Source organism: Apteryx rowi, unplaced genomic scaffold (assembly GCF_003343035.1).
Source record: "Apteryx rowi isolate R43461 unplaced genomic scaffold, aptRow1 scaffold_192, whole genome shotgun sequence".
In the NCBI taxonomy this organism is placed as follows: Eukaryota; Metazoa; Chordata; class Aves; order Apterygiformes; family Apterygidae; genus Apteryx; species Apteryx rowi.
The window spans coordinates 941,166-969,083 of record NW_020448219.1 but is presented as its reverse complement, the minus strand read 5'-3'; the positions used below and the strand labels follow the sequence as shown (position 1 = coordinate 969,083).

The 27,918-nt window shown below is 35.1% G+C and overlaps 1 protein-coding gene across 1 annotated transcript in view; it reads left to right on the top strand.

Annotated features, from left to right (window-relative positions):
- NDUFS4 (NADH:ubiquinone oxidoreductase subunit S4) overlaps nucleotides 1-26,129 on the top strand; it is a gene marked incomplete at its 5' end in the record, with an annotated part of 47,673 nt that extends 21,544 nt beyond the window's left edge. The window contains 3 exons of the mRNA XM_026062708.1: nucleotides 18,275-18,447; nucleotides 22,906-22,979; nucleotides 25,917-26,129. Coding sequence (XP_025918493.1) covers nucleotides 18,275-18,447; nucleotides 22,906-22,979; nucleotides 25,917-26,020 — 351 coding nt within the window. The remainder of the gene's footprint in view (nucleotides 1-18,274; nucleotides 18,448-22,905; nucleotides 22,980-25,916) is intronic.
- Nucleotides 26,130-27,918: the final 1,789 nt, after the last annotated feature.

The window sequence follows — 27,918 nt, the reverse complement described above, 5'->3', positions numbered from 1 at the left end:
TGAACTACAAAGCAAAAATCCTTCATACATTTTAAAAGGGGGACATTAGTAAAACATAAGTATGTGAAGGAAATATGGCATTCCAAGTATTACGCAATGTAAAATGATGAGTACCTTGTTTATTATTATATTGTGGTCAAGGACCAATATGAACTCTGATTTATAACAAATTTGCTCTTTTGAAATCTAGGTATTTTTCTGTGTAGCGGAATTATACGGAATTTGCCAGCTTCCTGAAATTCTCTTCATTAGGACCCATATTACTAAGGAAGTCTGTAAAGAAGCATGCAAGGTTATTGTTACTATGTACATATACTCCAGCTTTTGAATATGCATGAAGGTTAGATTACAACTAGGAACAAATGCATAACATTCTTCTGCTAATCAGTAGCAGATCAGAAATTTGGCAATCTTTTCTTGTAAGTTCTTCCATAATGTGTGGTCTGTTACTCTAGATGCAACCTGACACTTATGTTTACATTATTCAATAGCATAATTTTTGTAAGACTTCTGGAGGGAATGCGTCACAGCAGAAGGATGCTTTTCATTGGTTTTCATATCTCTTTTGAATCTTCAGGAAAAAAATTCCCATCATACCTACCAGACAGTTCTTATTCTATGTACTTGCTTGTATCTCTGAGGCTATGTTAACAACTTGGGAACAAAAGGAAATGCTTGGAATTTATATTTATAAATTGAACATTTGTAATGGTAACTACAGGTTGAGACAGCTGAAGTTTAACAGGCTATTGAAAAAATGTACTTAGTTTAACAATTCTTTAAGGCTTTTATATCTCATGTTTTATAATACAGATGCAGCAATAATTAATTTCTTATGTGTCATTGTTAGATGACGTGTTAGATTCATTTACTCCGTAAACTTAGTATGATGCCTTAGTAATTTTTTTCTGAATTTAAAAAGTCATGACATAATCCTAGGTTTAAAAATTAGGGGGAAATTTTAATACTGTATTTTAAAAAACATGTTTATACTGCTAATCTAATTGCATAACTCAGGTTTCAGGAAATTTCATTTAATGTACGAGAGTTCATGAGTCACTAGGTAAATAAGATTCACCAAGTCAATTGACCTACATTTCCCTAAACGTATTATGAATTGCATTTGGTTATTGTAGCGTTGTTCTTTAAAAAAAAAAAAAAAAAAAATCCAAATAGCATTTTTTATAATGCTTTACTTTACAGTATTACACTTCCCTATTGTGACCTCAGGTGATGGATACGTAGATATGTAGAGGCTACAGTGTGAAAACAGACTCACAAAATAAATCCTCTATCTCCTGTTTTGTATTTAAATGCACATTATCACAAGTTAGGGTTTTACATTATTCTGTCTAACAGTGAGAGTTTACATTTATGGTTGAGTTAAAATGATACTAATTTGAAATACAACTCTTCTGTTCTCTCTGTGTTGGTATAAATGAATCATGAATGAATTGGTTATTTTTGATGTCGTTGTGTGTTCTGGTCAAATCGAAGACATAGTTTACAGACTTCTTTTTTTTTTTTTTGAGATCTGATACTAGCAGCCGTTGAATCATTTTGCTTAATTCTACTGTTCGCTTGTCATCTTTTGATATATACAAACTAAATGATCATTTTATGCTCATTTCTTTTGAGTATTAGGATAAATGTCCAACYGAATAGTATTTTCCTGCAATGTTGTGCACGTAGAGTTCTTTTCTCTCAGATTCTTGTAGGACTTGAAACAAGATGCTAAAAAAATAGAATAATCTTTTAAAAATTTCATGTGTAGATTTGGATGAATTTCTATAATATGATAAAATATCCAATAATTGATGTTCTAGTGGGCAAAATGCATATCCTATTACCAAGGGAAATCTTCAAGAAAAGGTTTGATGTGGTTTTCAACTTTTTCAGGATTAGCACAAGTTCTGTAGACACCTGTTAAGCCTCATGGAAAAGTAGAAAATTATAAGGATTCATTCTAACACATTAAAACTAATTTAACATATTACTTGATTTTCCTGCTTTTTAAATAATGTTGCTAAGCACAATAAAACTATTATTCCTATACAAGTTATAATTAAACTATGTTCCAGAAGTCGATGTTTTAATTTAAAAAAAGAACCCTTTTCGTGTTAGTCAGACATACGCATCTTATTGTTAGAAGTCATTAAATCATATTTTGATAGATTTGTTGTTTGTCATACCTTTTTTTTTTTTTTAAAGTCCGACGTGACTTTACTGATAGCCCAAAAATGGGATATGTTTATCCTTGTTTGTTCTATGCCTTTTGTAACTCCTATTTTGAAACTGAGCTCTTCTGTGAGTTGATGTTTACAAGTTTAATAGATTAACACTGTGATTATTAAAAACTTTTAATTACATTTTGTCATTGAGTTCATCTGTCTGCTTCCAGTACTTTTATAGACCTTGTATTCCTATATGTATGCATATATGATAGAACTTCATTAACAGGGATTCCTTTTGAATTATCTAGAGTCCCTTTTGATCCTGTAAGGACTAGAATATTCCTTCTATTAGGAAACACAAACAAAATAGAAGGGGGAAGAATATCCTAACACTGAATTATTAAGCAATAGTGAATCACCTTCTTACTGCAACCCAATGTGTGTTGAACATAATAGAAAAATGCATTCTAGTGAAACAGTGAAAAATGAATGTAATCTAAATTACTGTGTTCTCTATATTAGAAAAAAGTGGGACTCTTAAATGTAAAAGGAGTTACAATGCTCAGCTTGTATAGAACACACCCAAGAAATGATGTTTTGTCTCAACTATCAGTCATTTTCTGTGAATTTTAATAAAAATAACTTAATGAACAGTTAAATCCAAAGAAAATAACATACAAAATGACCAAAGCTAAACAAAAATATAGTTCTTGCATCATATCTTGAATCTCTGGCCACCAATTAGGTCATATTCTAAGAGTCTGGACAAATAGCTGGGTGAAAAGTAGTCTCTCAAGACTGTTTGCATTAGGAAATTTGGGCTATAGAGRACAAAGGCTGTCAGCAGCAAATCTCCCTCAGGTGATGTTCCAAATGACTTAACTGTTTGTGTGGATGGAATAACATTGTTTCCATCACCATTATAAAAAGCTTTGGATGTTTTGCCTAAAATGGAGATTTGAACTATTTTAAATTACTGTGATTTGTTTCAACTGTTGTAAATACAGCATATCAATGCTGCCTATTTTAGCTAAAAGTAGTCCAGTTTAGCATGTGTGCTTTAAGCAGGCTTTCCAGACAGTGCAAGTAACTTTGAATTACAGGTGTCTAGCCCTGTGTTTCTACAGGCTAGACGTTTTGTGAAAGGTGCTGTCTGCAGTTGGGAAGGTGCTGTTTGCAAGAATATCTGAATATTAGAATAACTGCCAGAAAATATTCTCTGCATCTTTAAAGCAGAATATTCCACTGATAATGTATATGCTGTAGCTCAAAGCAAAAATTAATGTAAGAGCAGTCGTAGAGCTTGGTCACTGAGGGGATACTAGAAGCAATGTGGGACTGTGCTTAAGGATCAGCTATTAGTTGCAGCCATCTCACAGATGTATAGTATTCTGTGTTAGGCCAAAGATGAATAGGATGACTTGCTACAAGGTTAAGCATTCAAGAGCATTCCTATCGAGTGCTATTGAAATGGTACTAAAATGTTTTTTGCAACATGGTGAGAACTTGTGTGGACATAGACAGTATTACAAGAGCAACAGGCTAGCTACAATAATGCTACTGACATTTCAGCTGCTGTTCTGAAATTGTTCTCTTTTGTCCATACTGTTAATTAAGCTATTTTTCAGTACTAGTGCAGAAGTCTGTGTACTGAACCTCAGTAGTGGGCCAGTTTCCTTCTTGATGTAGACAAGCTTCTACGTATCTGTCATTAAAGGTAACTAGTATGCTGAAGTATACACAGAATTTAGCACATAAATCTAAATCTCTTTTTGAAGGTAAGCAGTTCATACTTTTCAGATGATGTTCAAGAGTAGCATTAAGTGCAGCCTAGGCCAAAACTGATTAATGACTATTGTGAAATCTGTGAATCAAGAGTCTTAGCAGCTTCCTCTTGCCTGTCCATAGGTAGCAGTTAATGTCCGTAGTAAGTGTTTACTACTGGGTAATCCAGAAGTAGAAATGTATTAATAGGATTCTCAGAACATGAACCTCTTTGGCAAAAAAGCATGCATATACTTTCAATAACCAGTTGAAACATTCAGTTCACTTCTAGAAAACTGCATTATTAGCAAACATCATACAGTGTTTTCAGGATTGAGTCATAACTAGCTCACCTTCATCCAAATCCCAGTTTTGTCTAGGCTTGGAAAGTAATGAAATTGTTTAATCCTAGTTTGATTAAAGAAGCATAGACTTGACTATAATAAACAATGATAATACTGTAGCTCAAAATAGAAATATGCAAACAAGTGAAAAACAGCCTGGAATGATGAAACTTCTTCAGATATCAAACTGGTAGTCTGCAGTGCTGTAAAACAAAGGACATAGCAAATCAAGCTTTAACATGCATTTCAAAGTGTGATCATTCCTTGCAGCCTTTCCCAAGAACCAAAAGTATATAATACACTTTATGCTGAAAAACAAAGCACTAATGCGTCATGAAATTACGTGCGAGACAGTGTGACATTGCATTTGAAGACTGTGCATAGGAGCTGTTTTTCAGTGAAGAGAAACACTTGGCAAAGTGTGCCTTTATTGAAGACAGGCTTACTGGATTTCCTTTTCATGAAACTACTACTCAGCCAAAAATTCTCCAAGCATTACCACTGTGTTAGATAATAAGGATATAGTGGATGTTCTGTGTTTTGGTTTTTCAAAATTCTATTAACCCCTTGTGGGTTATTCCTTGAGGGTGAGTTCAAGCTGTTCCTAACATAACTTAATGGGATAAAAGTATTTAGAATAATCTTTTCTTCATTTAATCCAATCTAGCTGCAGTATTTGTTCAACTGGTTACCATAAAGGATTTGGTTTAGGGCAACATTTTTCTTCAGATGAGGAATGTAACTTRCAAATTTTTATGTGCCTCATATGTATGACTCTGGTGTGGAGTTGTCATATGTAAAGGGTACAAGATACCAGAATGGAAATCTGTCGGGGTGCTCAGAGGAAGGTACCACCACCACCTGTCTTCTCCCTCCATCTGAACCCCCCTTGCCCAAACTTTTGCCTTGAAGGCTGTATTCCTTCTACTTTTTTTCTAAATAGATCAGCAGCTTGCAGTCTACTTTGAAGAATAAATGTAAATGTACATGAAATGCAATTAATAAAAGTGTTTTTCCCACCATTCTCTTTGCAGATATGATTGAAGAAAAACCTTCTATCTTTGGCCAAAATGGCCTTGTATATGAGGCCTGTGGTTTGGGGAAGTTTGTTCTTCCATCCTAATTGTGTCAAGTAAGCAGGTGGCCAGGTACTTGTTGTACTAGGAGTTCAACTTAAATGAAAAGTTGTTTGCTGATCGTTTATAAAATATTTAAGACAGTGTGTATTGTTCTCTGTTGTTTCATTTCCTATGCAATACTTAGTATTCATTTTACATTCTGTCTTCTACAGTTGCAATGGTTGACATTAGAATGGTATTAGTTTCCAGTGCAGAAGGTGTTCAAGAAATAAAATCACATTCTAGAATTACTCGTAGTCTAGAATTAAATGTATCCTTTCAATAAATGTGAAATGTAGAAAACAGAAAATTAACTGTTTGCAAGTAAAAATGCATATACAACTATTTTAATTGTAGGTGTTAATTAGTGTGGGCTTGCATAGCGTTAAGCACACAAAGGCCTTAACTGTTTGTGTGGTCACTGATAGTCTGTTATTTGCGTGTTTGCTTTTTTGCTGCTAAGCAAAATCTACTAAAAATTTCTTTCTTTGTTCCCAGTAAAGACTAAGAAAGACTGCTTGGGGAGAAAAAAACTGTCTTGGATAACTTTGTCAAGCAGTTAATGTTAAATGTAATATTTAACAATTTTAATTGGGGGGGGGGAGGAATAATCTTTCTACCTTCRTGTACACCAGGCTGATCTGCCAGAGCGCATATTTGTTTCTAAACAGTGATTTTTTTGGAAATGAAATTAGACAGTTTCTTCATTGTAGTTTTCACTGGTAGTTGCATTTGGTGTTAGCTAAAGTACAAGCTTGGGTGTATGTGTGTGTGTGTAGCTAGATTATCCTTTTTCAGTATTGCTAATTCAATGTATTTTGCTGCTTAGCGAATAAATCCCTCTTTAATTGGAATATCCCAGCTCAATTCAGCCTATACTGCTTGCTACAACTTGCTTTTGTAAGCAATTATAGTTTGATGAAGTTTGTGGTAGTTTAGAAAATTTGGTTGGCTGGATACTGATAGAGAACTTTTTGTAAGAATGTCTGCAGGCAACAAGTTACTCCCCAAGATAAAGAAGCTTTCAATAACTCTGCCAGTCCAAGTAAAGAAATTGCCATCACCTTTTTGTTATGTCTTTAGCCATCTTTTAAGTAAATATTGTTATATGACTAAATTGCAGCATTAAATAATTTTCTTATTCATTTTAGAAAATTCTGCACATCTTACAAGTAGCTCAGAACCTAGTATAAACCGATACGTAGTTGTATCAGTGAGCTGCACTTGCACTCTCATCCCTATGTAGGTTTATTTGTTTTTAGGATAGGGTAAAGGAATTGGATTTTTTCCTCTGAGAGCCTTTTCTTTTGGTGCATGGTAGTGCTATCTCTGCTGGGTATTGGAAGGAGGAGTGTCTGAGATTGGGGTTACACAACCTTCTAACATCTCGAGTGTCTGTTTTGTCTGGACTTCCTTCGTGCAACATTCTTGTGCAAAAATTTCAAGGCTTTAGTCTGGAGCACTGGGTCAAAGAATATCTCTTTGAAGGGTATGCAGGAGAGTTTTTGTTTCATTACATAGTGTTTCATTTTCTATCAAAGAATACTGGTTTTGAAGAGCTTGCTATGATGGCCGTTCAGAACAAATTAAAAGAAAGACATTGTACCATGTTTAGTTTGTCTGGTTTCCAAAGGGTTATTCAACATGCAAGTACTTGTTTGGTTTTATAAGTCTAAATATGCAAGCAGAGTTTCTAGTCCACTAGAAAGAATAAAAGTAAGCCATCGATATAGCCTTGTAATCAACAGGAGTAGCCTCATTTTTTGAGCTGTTTTCTATAGTTTTGCTTTTTAAAGACCAAGTTGCATTTTCCTGTCCTGATAAAACAATACAGTTACATGATCTTTTTCTAGAAGACCTAAGTTAGTATGCCCTGTTATGAAAAATGTCTTTAGATACCATGAATAATTCTTGTCCTGTCAGGAATAGTGAATAAGCAATTCCTTGTAGAGCCTTCTCTCTTCAGCACAATCTTTTTTCTTTCTCCATTTGTGTCATAAATCCAAGCTGTAAGTAAGACACAAAACCTAGCCCAACTTTTTACTTGGTGGGAAAGTTCTGTGTACAGACTCAGAAATTGTTTCCAGTCACGAAGTTCCAGTTGAATCATTTTAGTAAGTCAGAAAGGAAAAAGCTTTCCTTCTCTGGAAAGAAAGCTGCAGCTCAGTAAGGCTATGGAGATCCTTGAGTGTCTTGGTCACACTATGAGAGAACCTGGTGCTTCTTCAGTACTACCTGTCTCTACTTGATAGATCAATGATGAAATGAAAACAGATGCCAACTCTTGAAAACTTTTTAGGTACCTTTGAACTACTTTCAGGGCTGCTTTCTCAAATCGTCAAGGATAACCTGTGTTAAGTGAGGACATGGACCATGGAGAGAGCATCTAATGCTTGGATCCATAGAGTTTTAACATGCAGTTTAGTTCTTGTATTGCGAAGCCTGCACTGTAGAAGAATTGTTCTTTCTCTTATGCATCTGTTTGGCATACTCGGTTGTATTCACTCCATAAAGCCCATTGGCTTACTTTTTGTGCAAGAGAAAATCTTTGCTTGATTTGGAAATGTTATAATTATGCTGCAAAAGTTTTTTAAGATTATTATTAATAATTCAGATAATTAACATCTGAAGAAGTGGATAGCTTTTCTTTACAGACATCTCATTTTACATATGTGCTCATATATTTGTGTATAAAAATGAGTAACATTATCTTTCTATATAGTTCAACACCATGATAACTTGTATATTTTAAAGATTTCACTGAGTAGCAAATTAACTAGACAGAACCTTTTTAAAGAAATAAATGTGGTGTGCACTAGTATTTMATTCTCTCTCTCTCTCTTTTTTTTTTTTTCCCCACCCTTAGGTGGCCACATTTTTGCTCCTGTGCCTGCTGCATTTGAAAGCATACCTGGGTCAGCTAATTCTGGCTTTTTGATAAGTCAGAAGTTGAATATTCTTCTTCTGTAATGTCTGTTTCCAAAACAAATTCCTACTATTTTGCTGGCGTTTAGTCAACATAATTGCTACATTGTGTTCTCTTTTGATTCTCTCTGTCCCCCTTCCTCCTCCAGTAAAAGAAAACTGAAAGGAAACATGTAAAAAGTTAAATTATTGAATTTACATACCAACTTTTTATCTTGTTGACAGAAATCTCTCTATTGTATCAGAAAGTATGAGAACTTGATTTCTGGCCTAGAAGTAACTTTAAAGGCTCAGCATATGTAAAGCACAAATTGCAACAACAAACTTGTAGATAGAATAAGCTAAAAACAACTTGTAATATAACAGTAATATATTCTATTGATGATGCAGCTTTTAGAGAGAGACTGTAGAAAGCTTCCATTTTGACTAATTTTATAGATAGATTTAAAGAAACAGTTTTTGTTCAGTGGWATTSAGCCACATATTTTATTGATTATGATTAAACAGTTGAAGCCACATCAACTCTTCCCGTCCCCACCAGGGAATAATGAAAGTGTTACTGTTAGAAAAGATCTTTCTAAAACATGTTGAAAGCCCTATGCACTAATTAACAAAATGCAGTGAACATTTAAGCTGTTAATAGCAGCAGCATCCCTGATGCATAGAACTTCAGTATGCTAACACTGCATAACAGTACTCTATTGTGCATCTCTTTAAGGAGGGTAACTGTGTCCGTTCTTTTCTTGCTTCACTACCTGCTGTGTATGGAAATTGTGTACACTATTTAGCATTTCCTTTCAACTTTTAAAGACCATGCATATTACCTAGAAGCATTATATCTTGCATTAGAGTAAAAGACAGCTTTTAACAGGTTTGGTTTCCTTGTAACTTCTTAAATGCAACTTTGCTTCTTAAAAGCATACACCAACAGGAGTCTGACTTAAATTTGCATTGCTTGATTGATTACTTTCAGTTATTCTCCCCTATGTTTCAAACTATTTGTTACATTGTAACAAAGGTCTGTTACAGTCACAGGAATCTTTATGAAAGAGATGTAAAGAATAGAGAACAGGCATCACAGTGAAGGCGGCATTGGTTTATGTGAACTAAGGATTTCTGAATATTGTGCTTAATAGTAGAAAATGCACTACTGTGACAATATTGTCAGGTTAAACTTTAAAATACTACTTTTTACTTTTTTCCCCCATTCTCAATGACTATCTTATTTTTATAAATAGAAGCCTAGTTTGTTAAATTCTAACCCTTAAAGTTAAACAGTGTTCCACAACTGTCAATAGATAGGAATAAATATGTAATTGGGAGGTGAAGAGAAAGGAACACTTGAATGCTCTATAATAACATTTTGAAGAAATGTTATAGTGCTCTGTGCTCTAACTACCTACTCAGAAAGTTGTCAGCTAATTAAACTGAATCTGCAGTAGCTGTTTCATATATTGCAGTGAATAATCTTTCTTATGACTTCATTGTAGGAAATCTGACTGAAGTTATCAAGTCTTAAGACTTTGCTTTACATCCAAATTTGAATTTGACAGTTCAGATTTTAAGATATTTTCTATCCAGATTAGAGTATGAATTGGCTCAGTAAAAGTCCAGGTGATCCTGCTTCACAGCAGCAATGGCACTGCTTATGTGTAAGTACAGTGTCCCAATTCACTGTCAGGCTCTTAATGTCAGGCTAGCTCCCTTGGGTCTTTTCGGCATGAAGTGGTAAGTGGGTTCTTGCATGAAACTATGAGAAGATACCACACATTTAAAATAAATTAGATCCTCTCCCATCCCAAGGCTGCAGATGATGAAGCAAATGGTTTCTGTATTCAGGAACTTACCTGGGCAGTATTTGGAAAATTTCTTAATGGATACTTTAAAGGAGATTTTGTGGGGTTTTCAAATGGGCGTAAAGCAGATCAGAACTGTTGGTTTGGGTTTTTTTTTCTTGCTTGTGACAGAATTCCTCAAAGGTATTAGCTTTTTAGAATTAATAATTAAGTCATATTTTTATGATTTATACTGTAAACACATGCAYATAAATGCAAGTAACTGTTTTGATGAGTATTAAAAGTAAGTAATTCACTAAGCACCATCAGAGACATGAAAAAATACAGAAATTATTCCCAGTGTAAGGAGTGACCTGAATTTGGATTCTCACTTAAAATGTGGAAGACCCAACCCAGAGCTTATGGTTGGGGCTTTGGGTGTCCATGATGAAAACTAGATTTTATATACTGGAAGCTGAACAGTCATCTTTAGTCAATAATTCACCATAATGTTCATGAAGATTTGTGCAGCCTTGTAAGCCAATCTGCTTATTATGACTTCTAATAGGAACATAGCATAAGTAATCAGAAGTGCAAAGTGAATAAATTTTGTCTGACAAAATATCACCATCCGTTAAATACAACATTTTATTTAATAGTATATACAAAATTGAGCTAATTGGGGGAATCGGGACAATGCTGTCTAACTACTCTAGGTGGTCTCTAGGCACTGGTACTTCTGTCTTACTTTCTTTAAAGCCCTCTCCCCACCTGTTGCTTTCTGTTTGCCAGCTAAGAAATAGTGCCTGTAGTGACTTGTTGCTTAAGACGGTAAGGTAGTAGTAGAGTGTTGCCATAACTCTGTATTATTCTAAGAGGAGTCAAATTATTTCAGCTGTCTAGTTTTCTTCTTTCTCTGTCTAAATGCAGGTAAATGAAGACTCCTTCTCATCCTTTCATTTGAAAGTTTACAATCTACAACCCCRAGGTTTTTTATTCATAGCTACTTGATGGTTTTGTGCTATTTTGTTTTGTTATTTTAATGTTGTGGAGTTCTGGTAGAATATTGAAAAACTGTGTGCTGTAGAAAACTGTATACTTTTTCATTAACTGTGAAATACAGATTTAAAAGAAACACTTCTATGCGTGGAAGCAGAAGACTTGCTTACATATGCTGTGAATGAGTTCTAGAAAGAATGTTGTACTGAAACCTTGCTGTGTTCTGCAAAAAAAGAAGTTTATAAGATCTGCTGCAAATAATTCAATGACTTTTTTCCACCTTGTTTTAGATAAACATGTTGTTTATAATTATCTCAATCTAAAGCATGTCATGTCCACAGTGAAGTGTCAAATGACTATTAGTAGCAATATCAGTCTATTTCATGAAATATATTCCTAACTGTCTCTCTCTTCCTTTCCCCTCTGCTTCATTTCATTTAATAATGGTTTTCTTATTTTCACTCACATGGAAAAAAATGCAAAATGTAAAATCAGCTTTCATTCCCCCCTTTCTTTAATTTCATCAGACTTCCAGACAACATGTACAAAGCTAGGAGATACCAAATTAAAGGAAGAAATGCTTTATTTAATAATTAAATAGTAATTTTTTGTCTTGCTCTTTGATTCTTGGTGGAAAAATTATTATTGAGTATGAAATACCTGTCTTTGCTGAAAGTGGGACTTACCTGTTTTGAATGCTTCATTTTTAATTTCTAAAATGTGGTTTATCTGTCCATCAAGAATACAGGCTGAACGATAGATACTTTTGGCTTATTTGTCATGTGTTACGATTTGTCACAAAAATGCTTCTCTTCTTTGAGGTTTGTCAAGGCACCGATAGGAGCAAAATCTTAGATTTTGTTGGTATTTTTAGTATTGTAGTTTAACAAAAGTACTGCTCAGCAGCTTTTGCCATAAATTTTACCATCAATCACTTTTATAAATACAACTTTTCTATGACTTTTTTTCAGGAGACCAAATATGAATATAGTAAAGTGTTTAAGGTTTAGAGGAAAGTGGGTTTTTTTTGGGGGGGGGGAGGGGAGGAAGGAGAAGTTTTCCACTTATTAATGGGAAGCCATGTTCAAATTTGTACACAGCACCTGGAGTTCTTAGAAGTCCAGTCGAGTATGGGCCTGTTTACTCTTTCGCTGTGCTCTCGGAACAAATCCAAGCGACGCCGGCTGCACGGTGTGCGGGATGTGTTATGGCAGAATGTTTGCAGTAGTTCTTTCAACCAGCACAAAATAATGCTGGGCACGCAAAATACTGGGAAAGTTGAGCGAGCCTTTGTGCGGTGGAAGGACAGGGAAATTCAAGGAGGTTCTCAAGGAAGTGCAGAGACTGTTTTGCCATCACGGCTGTTAATGTAGGAACTCCTAAGCTGTGAAATACAAACTGATGAGTAGTTTGCTGAAACTAACAGCCTTAGCAAACGTTGTCTTTGTCAAGAGAGTTTTAGGATGCTGACACCTCCTTTGGCATAATGGCAGTCAGTAGACTGAAAAGTACTGTCAAGGACTTTGGTTAATTCCAGCCCACGTGACAATTTCTGCTTTTATCGTAGACTCCTTCTTCAGCATATTCTTTGCAGTTTCTCTTTCGGATTTTCAGCAAAGTCACCTGTGTAAAGAGATTTTCTTGAGTGGAAACTTTCTTGTAATCATTATTGTATCCTGTTTCATGTTTACAGTGTTTGGTTTTCTGTTTTTTTTAATACGGTTCTTTCACTGCTTTCCTCAACTTTTTTATAAAATCTCTCTGCAGCATGGTTAGATGGAAGAACACATTATGGGTAACACATGTTGTTCACAGATTACTGTGATAATGCAAAAAGATTGTGAAGCCTAAAAGAAAACTGTATGCTATGTGATATGAAATTTCCTAAGGGCAAATATGCTTTTTTTTCCTCCGCCTTGTTATGTCTGTAGCTGTTAGATAAATGTTGTCTGACCATGTTTAGTTCATTCTGCTCCATTTTTCCACTTACACTTTGCATAGTAGATTTTGTTCTCTTGCATTTGTTTCAAAAATACCATAGTGAAGTGTAGAAATGTAAATGTTCTTATCCTCACTTACAGCCTGAGCGGTTGAGCACATTAAATAAAAAGCTTCTTTCTCAGCAACTACTTTGTGGGTATTATGCAAGATGTTCAATGCCCTGTTCTGTGCTTTGATATAACAGCTCTTAAAGAAAGTGTATTGCAACATGAATTTATAGCAAAACTTTATACACTTTGCCTGCTGTTGGGGGCAGGGAGGAGAGCAAACTGTTGTAAACTCCTATAAAGTACTGAAAACTTCTGCTTTCCCTCCTTTCTAACAAGTGTAAACTATTGAGGTTAAGTAGGTGGGGCAACCGGAAGTAATTACTAAGGCCAGTGGCATTTTTGCGGTTTAATAAAGGCAGAAGCTAATTATTCAGTTTTTATTTAAGTGAAATGATGCCAAAAAGGAGGTTCCTGCAGAGCAGCTGCACTCCTTCAGTGTTACCCTAATTTACCACAGACACAACTGTCACAAACAGAACTTTTAAACTTGATATATAGCCATGAAAGTAAGGAGCCCTTTGTCTGGAGTGCATGCAGAAGAACTCCTTTATACAAATCAACCGGCAGATGACGGACAATGATGAAAATTTGATTCTTTGAAGTCATAATGGTCATTGAAATGTGTGAAATTCTGGTATTGAAAAGAGAGTGCCTAGCAAGACTCTAAATCCTGGGTGGTTGCTGGAAGCTTGCTGGGAGGTTTTTCTGTGTTTTGACATCAACTTCCCATTGCTTGTTCCCTGTTTCCTTTATTTAAAAAAAGGGGGGGGGGACTTAAACAGTAGATAGTTGATAGCATTTATGTACAGTTTTTGTCTATGCATGGAAAGAAATGTCATAGTAGAAACGTGACACCTTTAGGCACACCTGACTCATCTGTTCAAAACTACTTGTTTACAGAGATATTTTAAATGCCTTGATCACTTTCCCCTGAATTACTGAGTTCATCTTCTTGTTTCCTTTGGAATTTGTGGTGCTAGTGGGGTACTTAAAAGAATGAAATTTTCGTTCCCTTCTAAAGTTACCGTTATGCTGAATATTGCTTTCATTGACACTGCATCTGTGAACCAGTTTTTCTTTCTGCTATACAGCACTTTTATCATTTTCTATTGCTCTTTCAAGAATAGCTTTACCAGGCTTTCTACCGTGACAAGTGTTCTTAAATAGCATAAGTTACAATAAAGACAAAAACTCCTCTTGATTTTTAAGCAATTTGATGTGGTTTCTGCTGTTTAAAAAAAGTAAGAGTGTCATTTTTGTCTCTCCCAACTTATTCCAGGAGCCAAAATGCCTCTAAATTGATATTTTAAAAGTTCAGAAGTTACTATTTAAAAAATCTATATATGTATTAAGAAAAACAGAATGTCAGAATGCATTTTTAGATGACAGCCTGCATTAAAAATGAGGTGTTTTTTAATTTTTAGTAAAGCAAATCTATACAGTTCAAATCTCAAGTCTTCTAATACAGCTTGATACATTGTCACCTTAATATTTAGAATTTTTGATGCTGAACACCTTGCTAATATTTTAATATGCTAATAGAGCAAAATTCAGTAAGGAGCATTAAAAAAAAGATGGCAATATGAAACTTGCCGTCAAAAACATCTTTGTTTTGGAAAGTTGGTTCACAGGTGGCTTCAATGAGAACTTGAACTCAGAACAAAGCACTGAAGACACAGTAGAGAGTTCAACCCAGTGCAGCATAGTTCTTTTCAAGTATTATATTGTTTTAATGGAATCTTGGAGCGGGAGCTTTAGCCCATTGAAATGTCGCTTAAAGGACAGGTTCTTCTGTCACTAGCTGGAGCTGTGTGGATGAAATGATCACAATAGAGTGTTGTAATGCATTTTAAAAGTGTGAGAAATCAGTTTGTCTAGACTAAGAGTGCGCCTACAGGGAATAGGAATTTTAGAGCTTCTGTGCTCTTTAGGTGTCAAGTATGTGATAGATGCCAAGCCTTTTTATTCCATATCTTTGGCAACAGCTCAGCTATGCTACAGTACCTTACATGTCTACAGCAAGCAAAAACAGTGATTTTATGTCAGGACAACTTGGGCTTCAGAATCCAGAAACTCATTGTCCTAACAACTGTCTGTTCAATTGCCAGCTTTAAACTGGGGGAGATATCAATAAACAATTGCTGGATTCCCAGAAGGCATGGAAACTTTAGCTATAATGAATCAAAGTATGAAGAGCTAGCARCACCACATAGTTATTGTAATTCCTGAAAGTAGGCAGGTTTTAGTTTTCACCTTGAAAGATTTTTATGGGATGAATCTCATATTATTAGTAAAATAACTTTGATTTGGAGCCAGTTGAGTGCCCAGAAAATATGTCTTGGAGGTGCTTGGGGKTTTTTTGGGTTTTTGGTTTTGTTTTTATCCAGATAAACAAGTCTAGGCATTTCTTTGCTACAGTTACCTCATAAATGCAGCATTCACCAGTTTTCCATAATGGGGTTTTATTTATATTGCATTCTGTATGCACTAATATGTTATATTTTTATGGATTTTGGTATGGAGGCTTCAAAAGAGGAAATTGAGTATGTCCATAATGTTGTTATATATAGCATTTTATTTTAATCCTAGATAACTCTGAAGTACTTAAACCTCTAAATCTTAAGCGTAAAATTCATAATGGACATACAAGTTGCTGAGAATAATAGTAAAAAAAAAAATTTGGTTTCATCATTTTCATCTGTTTTGAAGCTTGCAAGTTTGGAGGTATTTGATGATAACAAAAACACAGAATCTTTACATGTAGCAGGAACAGATTATTTAAGAAGAAAAATCAAAATTTTGGTGAATATTCATATGTTTTCTCCATGGAGATATTTTGGGGAAGTTTATATGTAAAGGATAATTTACTGGCCTGTTTGTAGAAACAGGCAAGCTGTAACACTGAAGATCCACCAAACTTTTACTGCAGGTAAAAAAAAAAAAAAAAAAAAAAGTTAAAGCAGTTTGCCAATTCAAATAAGAAAACTTTAAGCTATTTCTTTCTGAAACTGTGGTTTAAACTTCAGCAGTCATAAATGCCAGTCTGTCAAGATGTTTTTTGACTGAATGTGTTGCAACATTTTGGTAATTGGTAGTGTTTCTTTTTCATATCATGGCTAGACTCATATTAAAAATAAACATTATATGGTCCTAATGAAACATTTATAATTAAATTGTAAAGATATTTGGACAGTTTCTGGTAGGTAGTCCGAGTACAGTTTTTAGAATTTGGAAATTTTCTGTGTGTGTGTGTGTGTGTGTTTTGTTCTACTTGTAAAGGCAAGGCAAACACTTTAAACTTGCTCCCTGATGTGGTTTTGAGGCATTGATCTCCCAAAATTTCATTTCTGAAGTGAAATGAAAAATGAGACATTTCTCATTTCAGAGGCTGATCTGGTGACAGCATCAAGAGCTATAAAGTTGGCCACAAAACAAAATGCTATGAAATTAGTAGCTACAGATGTGTAAACCCACAGTGTTTTAGTTAAACTTGCTTGCCTTTTCATTCAAGTCATGCCCCCGCTGGCGAGATGAGTTCAATATGCCTGAAGTTCTGCTACACATTTTGGACTTCTACCGGTTTACTGTATGTTCTTGGGGAGGGGGAAGACCCAGGAGCTACCATTGGCCTTTTAAGTATATATCAGGAGTAGTTTAGCATCCTTAGAGGAAGTATTTGATATTTGATTTCACTCTCTTTACTGTACTAGGATGAACTGACAGGTTAATTTTATGTAATTACTGTTTAGTTTTTAAAGAGAAAGTTCACTTTAATTATATCAATGCTGGTGAGAATAATTCTTCATATCAATTCTTGTGAGGTTTTTCTCCGTCTTATTCCTTGTTAAAGTCAGCTAATATTTTTCCATTGTTTTTGTGATACTTCAGTTTTTATCTTTTGTTAGGTTTATTTGTTGAGAACTCACAAGTGAAGTCTTAGTAGAGGCCATCCTACTACTGACTTTATAAAATTTTATAAGCAGTTTTCTTTTGTAAGTTGGAATCTCCTGTATCTTTTTGTTCTTCACAAAAATACCTAAGAATGTTATCAATATCAAATGGTGCAAAAGCTTGAAAAAACATCCCTATCAAAAATGTCAAATCACTACAATGCCTATTTAAGAAACATGGGCTCAAACTGACAAAGAGACTTGAACATTTGTAGGCCTGGACGTTACTGTGCGTAATTGTTAGAGCCCCTGGTCTTGGCATGCAATTAACAGTGCTAAATCAGATAGCCTCATAATCTGCATATGCTGAATCTGAGTGCTTCAAAAAAAATGAAATAGGTCTGCGCTCTGAGATGGAGAACACGTAAGTTAGCTGAAGACCTCTGAAATATCTGAAATTTTGTTCCTCTCTTGATCTTGAACATCAGTGAGTAGTGCTGAGAAGTGACTCTGAAAAGCTAATATCCATAGCTTGAAACACTCTTAGCCTAGCCATTTAAAGAAGAGAGGTCAATTTTATGTAATAACCTAATGGTTAGAGGAGAAGTAAGAGCTGAATTCTAGTACCTGCTCTGCAGTCTCAACCAGTATGTTATTGTGGAAAAGATAACCACCTGCCTCTTCCTTCATACTAAGCACAAGCAAAAGCACTTACACTGAAGCACATAGTGAGCTGGCTACGATTTTGGTGAATAGTACTGTTTATATGAGGCTTAGGCTCTCAATATTAACATAAAATTTCAGGATTTGTCAGTCTGTGCTCTAATTTTTTTCTTCTTCAAGGAGGTGGGGCGAAGAAGAGCATATGTTACATTTCCACGTCTGCTTTAGCTGGTGTAAGTTGGAGCAGTGGTGGCTTTATGGCTGTGGTCAGAGGATTGGAGGGAATGTCCTGTCCCTTCTCTGGCCTTGGGAGTTGTGTAGCTGGTTGGTGTGCAGGTTCAGATAACTGATCCATACAAAATCTAATTCAGCCCAGGGAAGCAGGGTGATAGAAGCCCCAGCCTGGATCAGCTTCAGTTTTATAAAACTGCTCTCTTAATGTTTCTATGAATTTTTATTGTAATTTAAAAAGAAAAATCAAGTATGAAATTGTGTAAAAACAGCAAACATTGTTATTTTACAAGCCTTTTACGTGAACCATTTTTAACAAGATTCATTTTATCTTTCATAGGATATCACTGCTTTAACTGGTGTTCCAAATGAGCACATCAAAACCAGAAAAGTTCACATTTTTGTTCCAGCACGTAATGCAATGCAGGCAGGAGTTAACAACACGAAGAAGTGGAAAATGGAATTTGATAACAGGGAGCGCTGGGAGAACCCTTTAATGGGTTGGGCATCTACGTGAGTAGTTACTAAGTTTGGATATGTTTTTCTCTTATATTTGGCTCTTACAGTTGTGTAAATTTAACTCTAAAATGTCCTTTCTACCTGTCAATCCGCTTGTGTTTTAATAGTACTTACAGTAGGTAGCTGTGTGCAGGTCACATGATTACTGATCTGTTATGTTTAAAAACAGGTTTTAGCTCACAAAATCATCTGGAAGAATCTGAAAAAAGTGTTACAACCAAAAAACGCAGCTATTACATTTGCAGTGATGTCATTGTATGTCAGCATCAGAGAAAGAAGATTAGTTATTTGAAGTAGTAAATCCTTTTTAACTGTCAATTGCATGTTTTTCATTAGGTTAAACATAAAATAATGATATCTAGCTTCTGGAAATTCCGAATGAAGCTTTATGAATATCCTGAAGATCTAAAATGAGGAACCATAACTATTTAAAAAAAAATACACAGTTTAAAAACATTACACTGTTTGCCTTAGTGTTGCTATTATTAGGAGTAAAAAATCTTAAACATGCCAAAATTCAGAAAAATACTAGCCTTAGCTAATTATGCTATAATTTAGAGATGTAAGTATAATTTAGATGCAGCTAAATTTTTTTTCATAAATGTATTACCTTTATTTTACAGTGTGATTAGAATTCCTATAAAGTGTGATGACTGTCTACAGTTCTCATGACAATATTGTAATTTGAAGGTTTCTTGTTAGAGACGTATTCAGAAAAGTTAATTATTCAGCATAAACAAAAACCAACCACTGCAGATTATTTTTCAAGCTTCAAAAAGGATCTGACACCTATTGAAAGTGTCTGGCCTGCAATCATATAAACGTTAGAGGTTATGATCAAAGAACACAAAATTCTGATGAAAAAAAACCCTAAAACTTTAAATGTAATATGCTTTGAGGAAGTATTTTTGGAGAGCTATTAATATTCTAAATCCAGCCACAGAATGAATAGTTTTTAAAATAAGTGTATCCTGAAATATTAATTCAAAACAACTCTGAAATCAAGTCTTCCTGTTATGTTGGTTTCCCATAAAGAAAACTGAGGATACTCACAACCTATAACATCTCRGTTGTATTCGTATTACAGAGCAATTAGTGAAGCCAAGATAAACTCTCAGTAAATTAGAGAAAAGACTGATTGGTGATTAAAATAAGAATTGTATTAAAATATTAATTATATTAAAATGCCTGTTTTAAAACTTTAAGCCTGTATGTAATAATGACTACTTCTTAAACAGGTCCCCAGATTTCTTACCTTTTCATCTTAAGCATATTTAAATTACTGTTTCAGAAGACAAAACTGCAATGATTTAATACATATACGATTTGATGATTCCACTACTGCAARTAACCACTACATTTAGCAAGTAATGACCAGGTTGTTTTACAGTGGCCTAAATCAGTTTAAGTGATAAACTATTGACCTACGATATCCCTTTCCCTCCATTCTTGTGTGCCCCCCAAAACTCCCAAAGTGTCTAGCCACTCAAGTATGGTCTATTTATACCTCTGAACAGATTACAATATTGTAGCAGGTGCCAGTAACACCTGCTTTAGTTCAGGTTGAATTTAACTTTTCTTCTAATCCTCCTTTGCTTTTCAGCTGACTTTAACCTCCCCAAACAAATTATTTTCTGGGTGAGATTTTGCATGATCTCAGCCAAAATAATGGCTTTTAACCTTTCTAACAATTGTATCCATTTAGGCCAAATAAACCACCTAGAAAAATGAGCTCTGATGACAATCAGAAAAGCTAAAATTAAGTGTCTACCAGTTCAGCATGTAGGGCTTTAGTGTTCGTTATGTTGTGGTGTGGATCATCATGCCACTGCACCTCAATTTTGGATCATCATCATGTGTAAGTGCTTAGACTTTACATGTTGTACTTGGAAAGAGTTAGGTAAAATCCACACCACAATAAGGGCTCATCTGTTAAATTATCCTGGAGTGAGCTTATTGTGTGAATTTAAAATGGAATAGCTATTCTGATAGCTATTGCTCTGGATAGTTTTATTTTGGGGTAGGGGAAGAGTTACTTCCTGTGTAAACAAGCTCCAAATAGGCCAAAAGTGAGTGCTGTCTTGTGAGTTGACTCCACTGGGTCAAGGGTTCTGTAAACTAGTTTATATCTGCTCATTTTTTGAGGAACTCTCCCAAGAACTATTAGTTGACATTCTGGTAATTTCAAATTAGTGTTCAACACCCAGAAATACCTAAGAAAAATTTCTTCTCTTCAGATCTAATTTCTGCAGAGATTCTTCTGCTGGTAGAAGTATTCCCATTTACTTCTGAATAGTGTAGTGGGATTAATTAATTAGCTCTTTTCCTTTGCACTCTAACTTAATATACTTACCTGTATGTCTTTGCTGTATTTCTATCATTTTACAGTCTCATTTGCTTTTTCCACTGTATTTTTGTCACCACTTCTTGGATATAGTTTTTTTCCATGGCAATTACCTGGTTGTAGATCCAAATGAAATGGTCCCATGACATTTTTTAAAAAAATTTTAATTTAATAACTTTCATTACAGGAGTGCCCATGGACAGTTCTTGAGTATTTCTTTTAATATAAAGTTGTAAATAAAGAAACACAGGAAACATATGGTTTGCATTCTGTAGAATCTTGTACAAGAACAAAATGTAGAATCTCTGTTTGTAATAATTGATAGCTTAGAACGTAGGAAATTCTGCAGCACTATTATTACGAAAGCTATCAGGACATCATGCTGTCTCATTCTGAACTCCACAGTTTGCTCACAGATCATCACAAACTGAAACATATGAATAGCTCATTTATGGAAAGAAATCAAAAAGTTGTATTAAATTGGGTGAAAGATGATTCTACATGAAAACAGAACAAATCATTTTTGTACAATCCTCATTTTCAAACTGCTTCTGTCCTGGAAGGTTTTCACCAAACTTCTGCAGTACTGAACAGACATGAGTCCTTCGCTACACCTCAGATGCACACTTTGCTTCCTAGTAGCATTCCTATTAAGTAGCATCATTTTCTCACCCCAGTCATGGAAGAAGGGAACAGTAAGCAAAAGCTGTTGCAATACTGAAATATTTTGGTTGCTTGATTCTCCACTGATCATGCTATGGACTAATTCATAGCTACTGTTTCTTACCGCCTTTGTAAGATAAATTTTTAAATTTCTTTAAGAAAGCTTATCTTAGTGGCTTGTGCAAGTGTAATTTCTGCCTTTATCCTGTTTTTTTGTTTGTTTGTTTTTTGTTTTTTTTTAAAGTGGGGAATATATTGGATATATAGAGAACTCCATTTGTTCCATGTGTACATCAGATAAAATTACACTGTTGTCTTTGCTGGAAGCTAGATTCCCCTTCTTCCCCTCCCCCCCACCTTCAGTCACAGGCTTTGTCCTTTATTGTAAAGAATTCAATGTATCTTTGGTTGCTTTTTCTCTTCATCTACCCTTATAGCTTCAAAGAGAGAGAGCAGTTGAGAGGCAGCTCCTTCAATAGTTTGTTGCAATTTGGTCTTGCCTTGTCAGTTGTCTCCCAGGCTCATGTGCAGTGTTGTCTAAGGGAAGCATTACAGAATCACTTTGCAGCTACAACAGATTTCTTATTTAATTTCCGCAAAAGTTTTGTAGATGAATTCATAGAATCATACTTGTTTTCATCATTTTTGTTGTTCTTAAATTGAATTTTTACAGCAACAAATTAGGTATTCTGATTTTTACTGAGATTTAATGTTTCAAAAAGCTTTTTGCTTGTTTGATTGTTTGTTTTTCAGAAATGAAATTGAGAAATAGCTGATCATCTGAAAATAACCACTATGTAATTAGTTAGCTAGCAGTTTGAGTTTCTGAACTTTGTTTTCAATTGAGGACTGAGATCTGATTGCTGTACTAGAATAATTTATGGAGGTCATATGACTTCAGCCAGGTTGGAATTCTGAATTTGTTCATGTACTTTTCAGTCTCTGATTAATTCCTGTTCTGCTTAACTTTATATTCTACTCTCTTCTGTCTAAGATTATTCTTTCCCTAGTTGTTCTACAGACTTCTGGCTTCCTTGAATTGTTCAAAATTACCTTAAACCTCCCAGTCACCAAAAAGGTTCCTCCCTGTACACAGCTTTCAAAATTAAAACGATTGCTGCAGAGCACTTAGGTTACCTTGGCAGGTAGTTAGGCATATTTGTTGAATAAAAAATTTAAAGCATTAATTTCTGCAGGGAGTTGGGAGGGAAGGAATTGATTCAACAGACCGAAAGAGGGAAAGATTCTCTGCACAAAGTAAGTGTTAATCCTTGGAATAATTTAAAAAAAAAGGGATTTTGAATGGCTGAAATTTGGGAGTGATGCTTTTGAAGAATTATACTAAAATAAATTGTTTAATACAGCATTTGGTTAGCACTTGAGATATGGATATAATTATTTCATGCTTCAAATTTGCTTAAAATTTGTCATCTGATTTCTTACAGAGCTGATCCTTTATCCAACATGGTTCTTACTTTCTCTACTAAAGAAGATGCCATTGCTTTTGCTGAAAAAAATGGTACGTATGAGGTCTGTTGGGTTTAGTTTTCTATAGACAATCTTRATCTCAAAGTACTTTTAAAAAAAAAAAGGTACAGTATAAAGAACTTTTGCTCTACTGCACAAAATTTTAGACCATTAGTGGTCTGCTTGAAGAAGTGAAAAATTTCGGGGCAGGGTTGGGGGAGGGAGGAGGTTGTGTTTCTGAGGGTGAGGAAGGCATTGAATCYAGACCTTCTACTTCCTGGAGAAGTGTTCCAACCTCTTAGCATTACTTTTGTAATACTTCTGCAAGCATCTGCGTTTTTAATGAGAACTGAGCCCTTCAGGTCTTGAAGGAAAATTACTGTGAATACTTTATCTTTGAGAGTATTCCAGGCTGAGGGTCCCAGCTACCTGGGAGTGTGATTTTTGCTTGAAGCCTTGGCATGAGCACCTGAATACTAGTTAAGGAAGGACTATCACAACACCTGTGGATGACAATCAGAAAAGCTAAAATTAAGTGTCTACCAGTTCAGCATGTAGGGCTTTAGTGTTCGTTATGTTGTGGTGTGGATTTTACCTAACTTTTCCCAAGTACAACATGTAAAGTCTAAGCACTTACTCATGATGATTATTCAGGTTTGAGAAAAAGATACTAGAAATGCCCATATCATTACTTAATATTTTAATGTGTATGTATGAAATGTGCATAGTATTTTCTGCAGTGTTTTCTGTAGTAGTAGCTTCAGTATCAGATGTAACTGAATACATAAATTTTACAATATTTAGTTCTGCTTTTAGAAAGAAATGAGAAACTTAGGCACACATTTACAATGGAACTTGGCTTCTAAACTGAGATACTAGTTAACATACCTAAGTCTAGAAATGCAATATTCACCCCTCTATCCTTTCCGTATGAACCATCCAAGTTTTGATTAAAAACCTCCTTAAGAATCTCAAGTTTAGCTTCTGCAAATTATGGGTACTGCAGCTATTTGGTACAGCTGGGAAACCCAGCCATTCCCTCTCACCTAAGACCTTCAGGAACCTCAGGCAAGCTCTCTTTTTTCCTGTCCCTCTGAGATATCTCCTATAGTAGGAATAATAGCACTGAATACAGTAACAGGAGAGATCTCTGCCCAAAATAGGATGGTCTGAAGCCAAAGCAAGAAGGTAACACTTGTAACTGGAAGAAATGAAAAGTTTAGTCTGAGACGTAGATTTTTTTTTTTTCCTTTCCAAAATCACTGAGGCAGTTGTTTAAAAACACCACAGCTTTAGTAACAAGGATGGAGTCTTTCCACTCCACAGTAGCCTTTAGTGAGGTGATTAGGATGTTCTCCCAGAAGGGGTGAAATCTGCTTTATAACCTCCCCCACCATTGTGGTATTTATGTAAAAGTGACCTCTGCTCTCTGTCATGAACAACTGAAGGTATCTAACTGAAAGAGACTGTTCCAGAGTGTGAAACCTTATCACACACGGCTGCCTYTTGCAATCCAAAGTTAGGCGTAACTAATGTTATGGTTTTTGGATAGCTCTGGCAGCCCAAGTCACTGTGCTGGCAGTTGCGAATCTCTTTTGGAGGCACTCAGCTCTTCTCTATCTAGTGTATAAAAAGATGAAGCAGTAACTTGGGGCTGTAGATTCCATTCCAGGAGCCAAGTGCCTCAAAGTTAGGTGTTACAATGCTGAATGTCGCAATACCAATGTCTGTCTCTGGATCTGGTTCTGTTTACTCAAGCTTATGTTTTAATCAGAACAGTAGGTGAAACTCAATGCTCTCACAGATGGAAAGGATATGTTTTTAAAATCACCATTCCAGTATTTCTTATGCAGAATAGTTAACCTGGAAATTAACATTGTTTCAACTTACAAAAAATAAGAAAATGTTTCTGTGGAATTTGTGAACACACAAAATTGAGGTGCAGTRGCATGACAGCTAGTGTATTTTACTATACATGTTTTGATATTTAGATGTYTTGAGTGTTTCCTGTGAATAAAAGAAGCCATTGTGTGTACAAACATTTGTATGTGCTTTAAAAATGTAAAGATTCAGATGTATGTTGAACATTTCAGGTTTTATCAAGTTTTGTTTTAAAACTAAGGAGGAAATGTGTCATCTTTATTAGTGTCAGTTAAAACTGCATTCTTATACACTTCTAGCTTCAACTCCATACCTCAACTTTGAGTGAAATGTTGCAGCTAGAGAGACCAAACTTTGGAATACTGAGTGCTGCCCTGGCATATTTCCAGGCACCTGGAGGCTGCAACCAATTTGCATATTGATTTACATAAACACTAATGTCTCCACCTCCTCTTTTTTGACATTTTTTAGCATTTCTCTTGCTTAACTATCATATAATTTACTTGTCTTCTATCACTTCATTGCCTTCTCTCTTACTCCTAATTTTCTATGTTCTTAAAAAAATGCAAGTATTTTATTCCTTTCCAATGCTGAAGTTTTTTTTCCTTGCTCTTCCTTTCTTTGGTCCTCTCACCCTTCTTTTTTCTCTTGCCTTCCAAAGTCTCCTTTCTCTCCCRTACTTTCTGGATTGGTCTCCTGTATGTCCTGTCTATGTGATGTTACAGAGTTGTGGAGCCATGAACTTGCAGGCTTGCATACAGAAACCATCACTGTTCCCTGTTGAGGTTCACTGATGACTATTAAGTTTTTTCAGTAATATATCTGGTGGGAGCAATGAAAATTGAAGTATGCAGGATGAAGTATGATGAAGTCTGACAATTATGAGAACAGGCATATGTCACATTTATGACATTTCTGTATTCTCTGCTGCCAACTACAAAGGAATAAACTAGTGGATGCTTATCTGGAGGAAAAAAAGATTAAAATTAAAAGGTTTAAGTTGCATTCGCCCTGTATTATATGCTGTGCATGTTTAGAATTCTCTTTGTTTCTTGTCTTCTTCCCTCTCTCCCCTGCCCCCCTCCTCAATTTTTCTCCTTGCCCCCAGGCTGGAGCTATGATGTTGAAGAGAAGAGAATTCCAAAACCTAAATCCAAGTCTTATGGTGCAAACTTTTCTTGGAACAAAAGAACAAGGGTGTCTACAAAATAGGTTGGCATTGGTTATCTGTCTGACTGTTAATAAAGTCAGCTGTGCTGTATTTATAGTCCATGTATAATACATCTCTTAATCTCCTAATAAATTTGACCTTTAAACTACAGATGCATCTTGTGATGTCTATTTAAAATGTTTTTGATGTCTCCAATTGAACCTCTTACAAACTTCCCTATATATAGAGGAGATTTGGGGTGTTCATACTTCTAGAAAATTACTGTACTAGGAATCTATCAAAAGGAATGTTTGAAATCAGCTGCAACTTTAAAGATTGTCATTTGTCTTTCATCGTAGTATTATATTCAATATCTTGTTTAAACTTATCAGCCCTGCATGTACAAACTGTATCAGTAGAAGCTAATGTCTTGTTATATACAGGAAAAAAATCATCAGTCAAATAGCAAAGTATGATGTACAGAAGTTAAAGTTTGAGCATTATTTAGACTACTCTGTGGAAATGTATGGTGTTTAAGCTCCTTTCTGTCCAAATTAATATTATAATTATTCCAGTGGCATTCATGGCTTGAATAGAAACCCCTGGTTTTGCATTAAACATACAGGAAATTTGGTCCAAAAGACTGAGATTATAATTGTTTCTCTGTGATGCTTTTCGAAAATGAAACTAAACTAGCTAAATATTTACAAATTAAGTCAGAAGAGCATCAGTTGCCTCCCATAGCATCAACATATTTAAATTATATAATTATACTTCTGGTTTCTTATTGCTAGTTACATGTTTATCTACACTGAGGTTTCCTATTACATAACAAGAAATGTGGTGACAGTATTTCAACCTTAAAACTGAATGTATAGCCTTAACTTATTTTGCATTACATGACATTTAAATTATTAGTTGTTATGATGTACACTATTCTGTTTGGAATCCTTGGTCTTACATGTATGTTGCTTTTGATTTAATCAGTTTTTCCTTTAACTTTTACTTAACGTATTGACACATCAACACATAATCAGTGAATTTAATTACAAATTGGGGGGAAGAGTACACCTTTCTCATATGCAACTAGAGTTTTATCACAACTGAGAGTTTTGTCACAACTTTCACAGAAGAAACGGGTCAAACACATGTATCTAAAAATGGTATGAGTGCTATCCACTGTATTCTAGTAAAAAGAAGGCATAAAACTAACTAATGTTGCTCAAATTTGATTATGTTCTTGTTTCAGTTTTAACCGGCTGCCCTATAGGCTGGCTAACATTTGTTTAAACCGTTGTTTTTGACCCAGTTTCAGTGTAATCAACCAGCTGGCTGATGTTGTTACTTTCCTACCACAGACAAGAAYTGTTATTTCAGTTCATCTTTCTATTGAGTTTTGAATGCTGCATTGTGCAGTGGAGCCTAAGTTCCTCCAGGAACACCAAAGCACACCAAACTGCGATCTTAACAGTCCAGAATCTACTGCATTCTACTGAATCTCTCTGTATTTCAGCTAGTCTTAATACTCTGTTCTTAATAATAAAATGTAATACTCTGTTCTTAATAATATTGTTTCTAGAAAGGGCTTATCTTTCGTTGGTATCTTAGCAAGCTACTCATCACAATGAGATCTAGATTATTCACCTCAAATCTGGGTGGAAGTCTTTTACATTTGGAATTCATTAGTTTGTGTACGTGTGCTGGTTTAGGGTGGACTTCTGAGCAACTATAGCTTGTTAGAGTAGCATGTGGCCTTATGGACGTTAGTATGTGTCTTATTTTGCGAGCATAAAGAAGCATGGAATTCCAAACTGCCCAAAGTTTTCCGCATCACTCCTGGTGTCCATCAGGTAATTTCCACCGAAGTCTTGGTGGTGCTGTCTGACATACTACTGCCTCCAAAATTGTGTGTAGATGTGAGCCAGCAATAATCTCTGAAGAAAGTGGGGCATATAGGAAG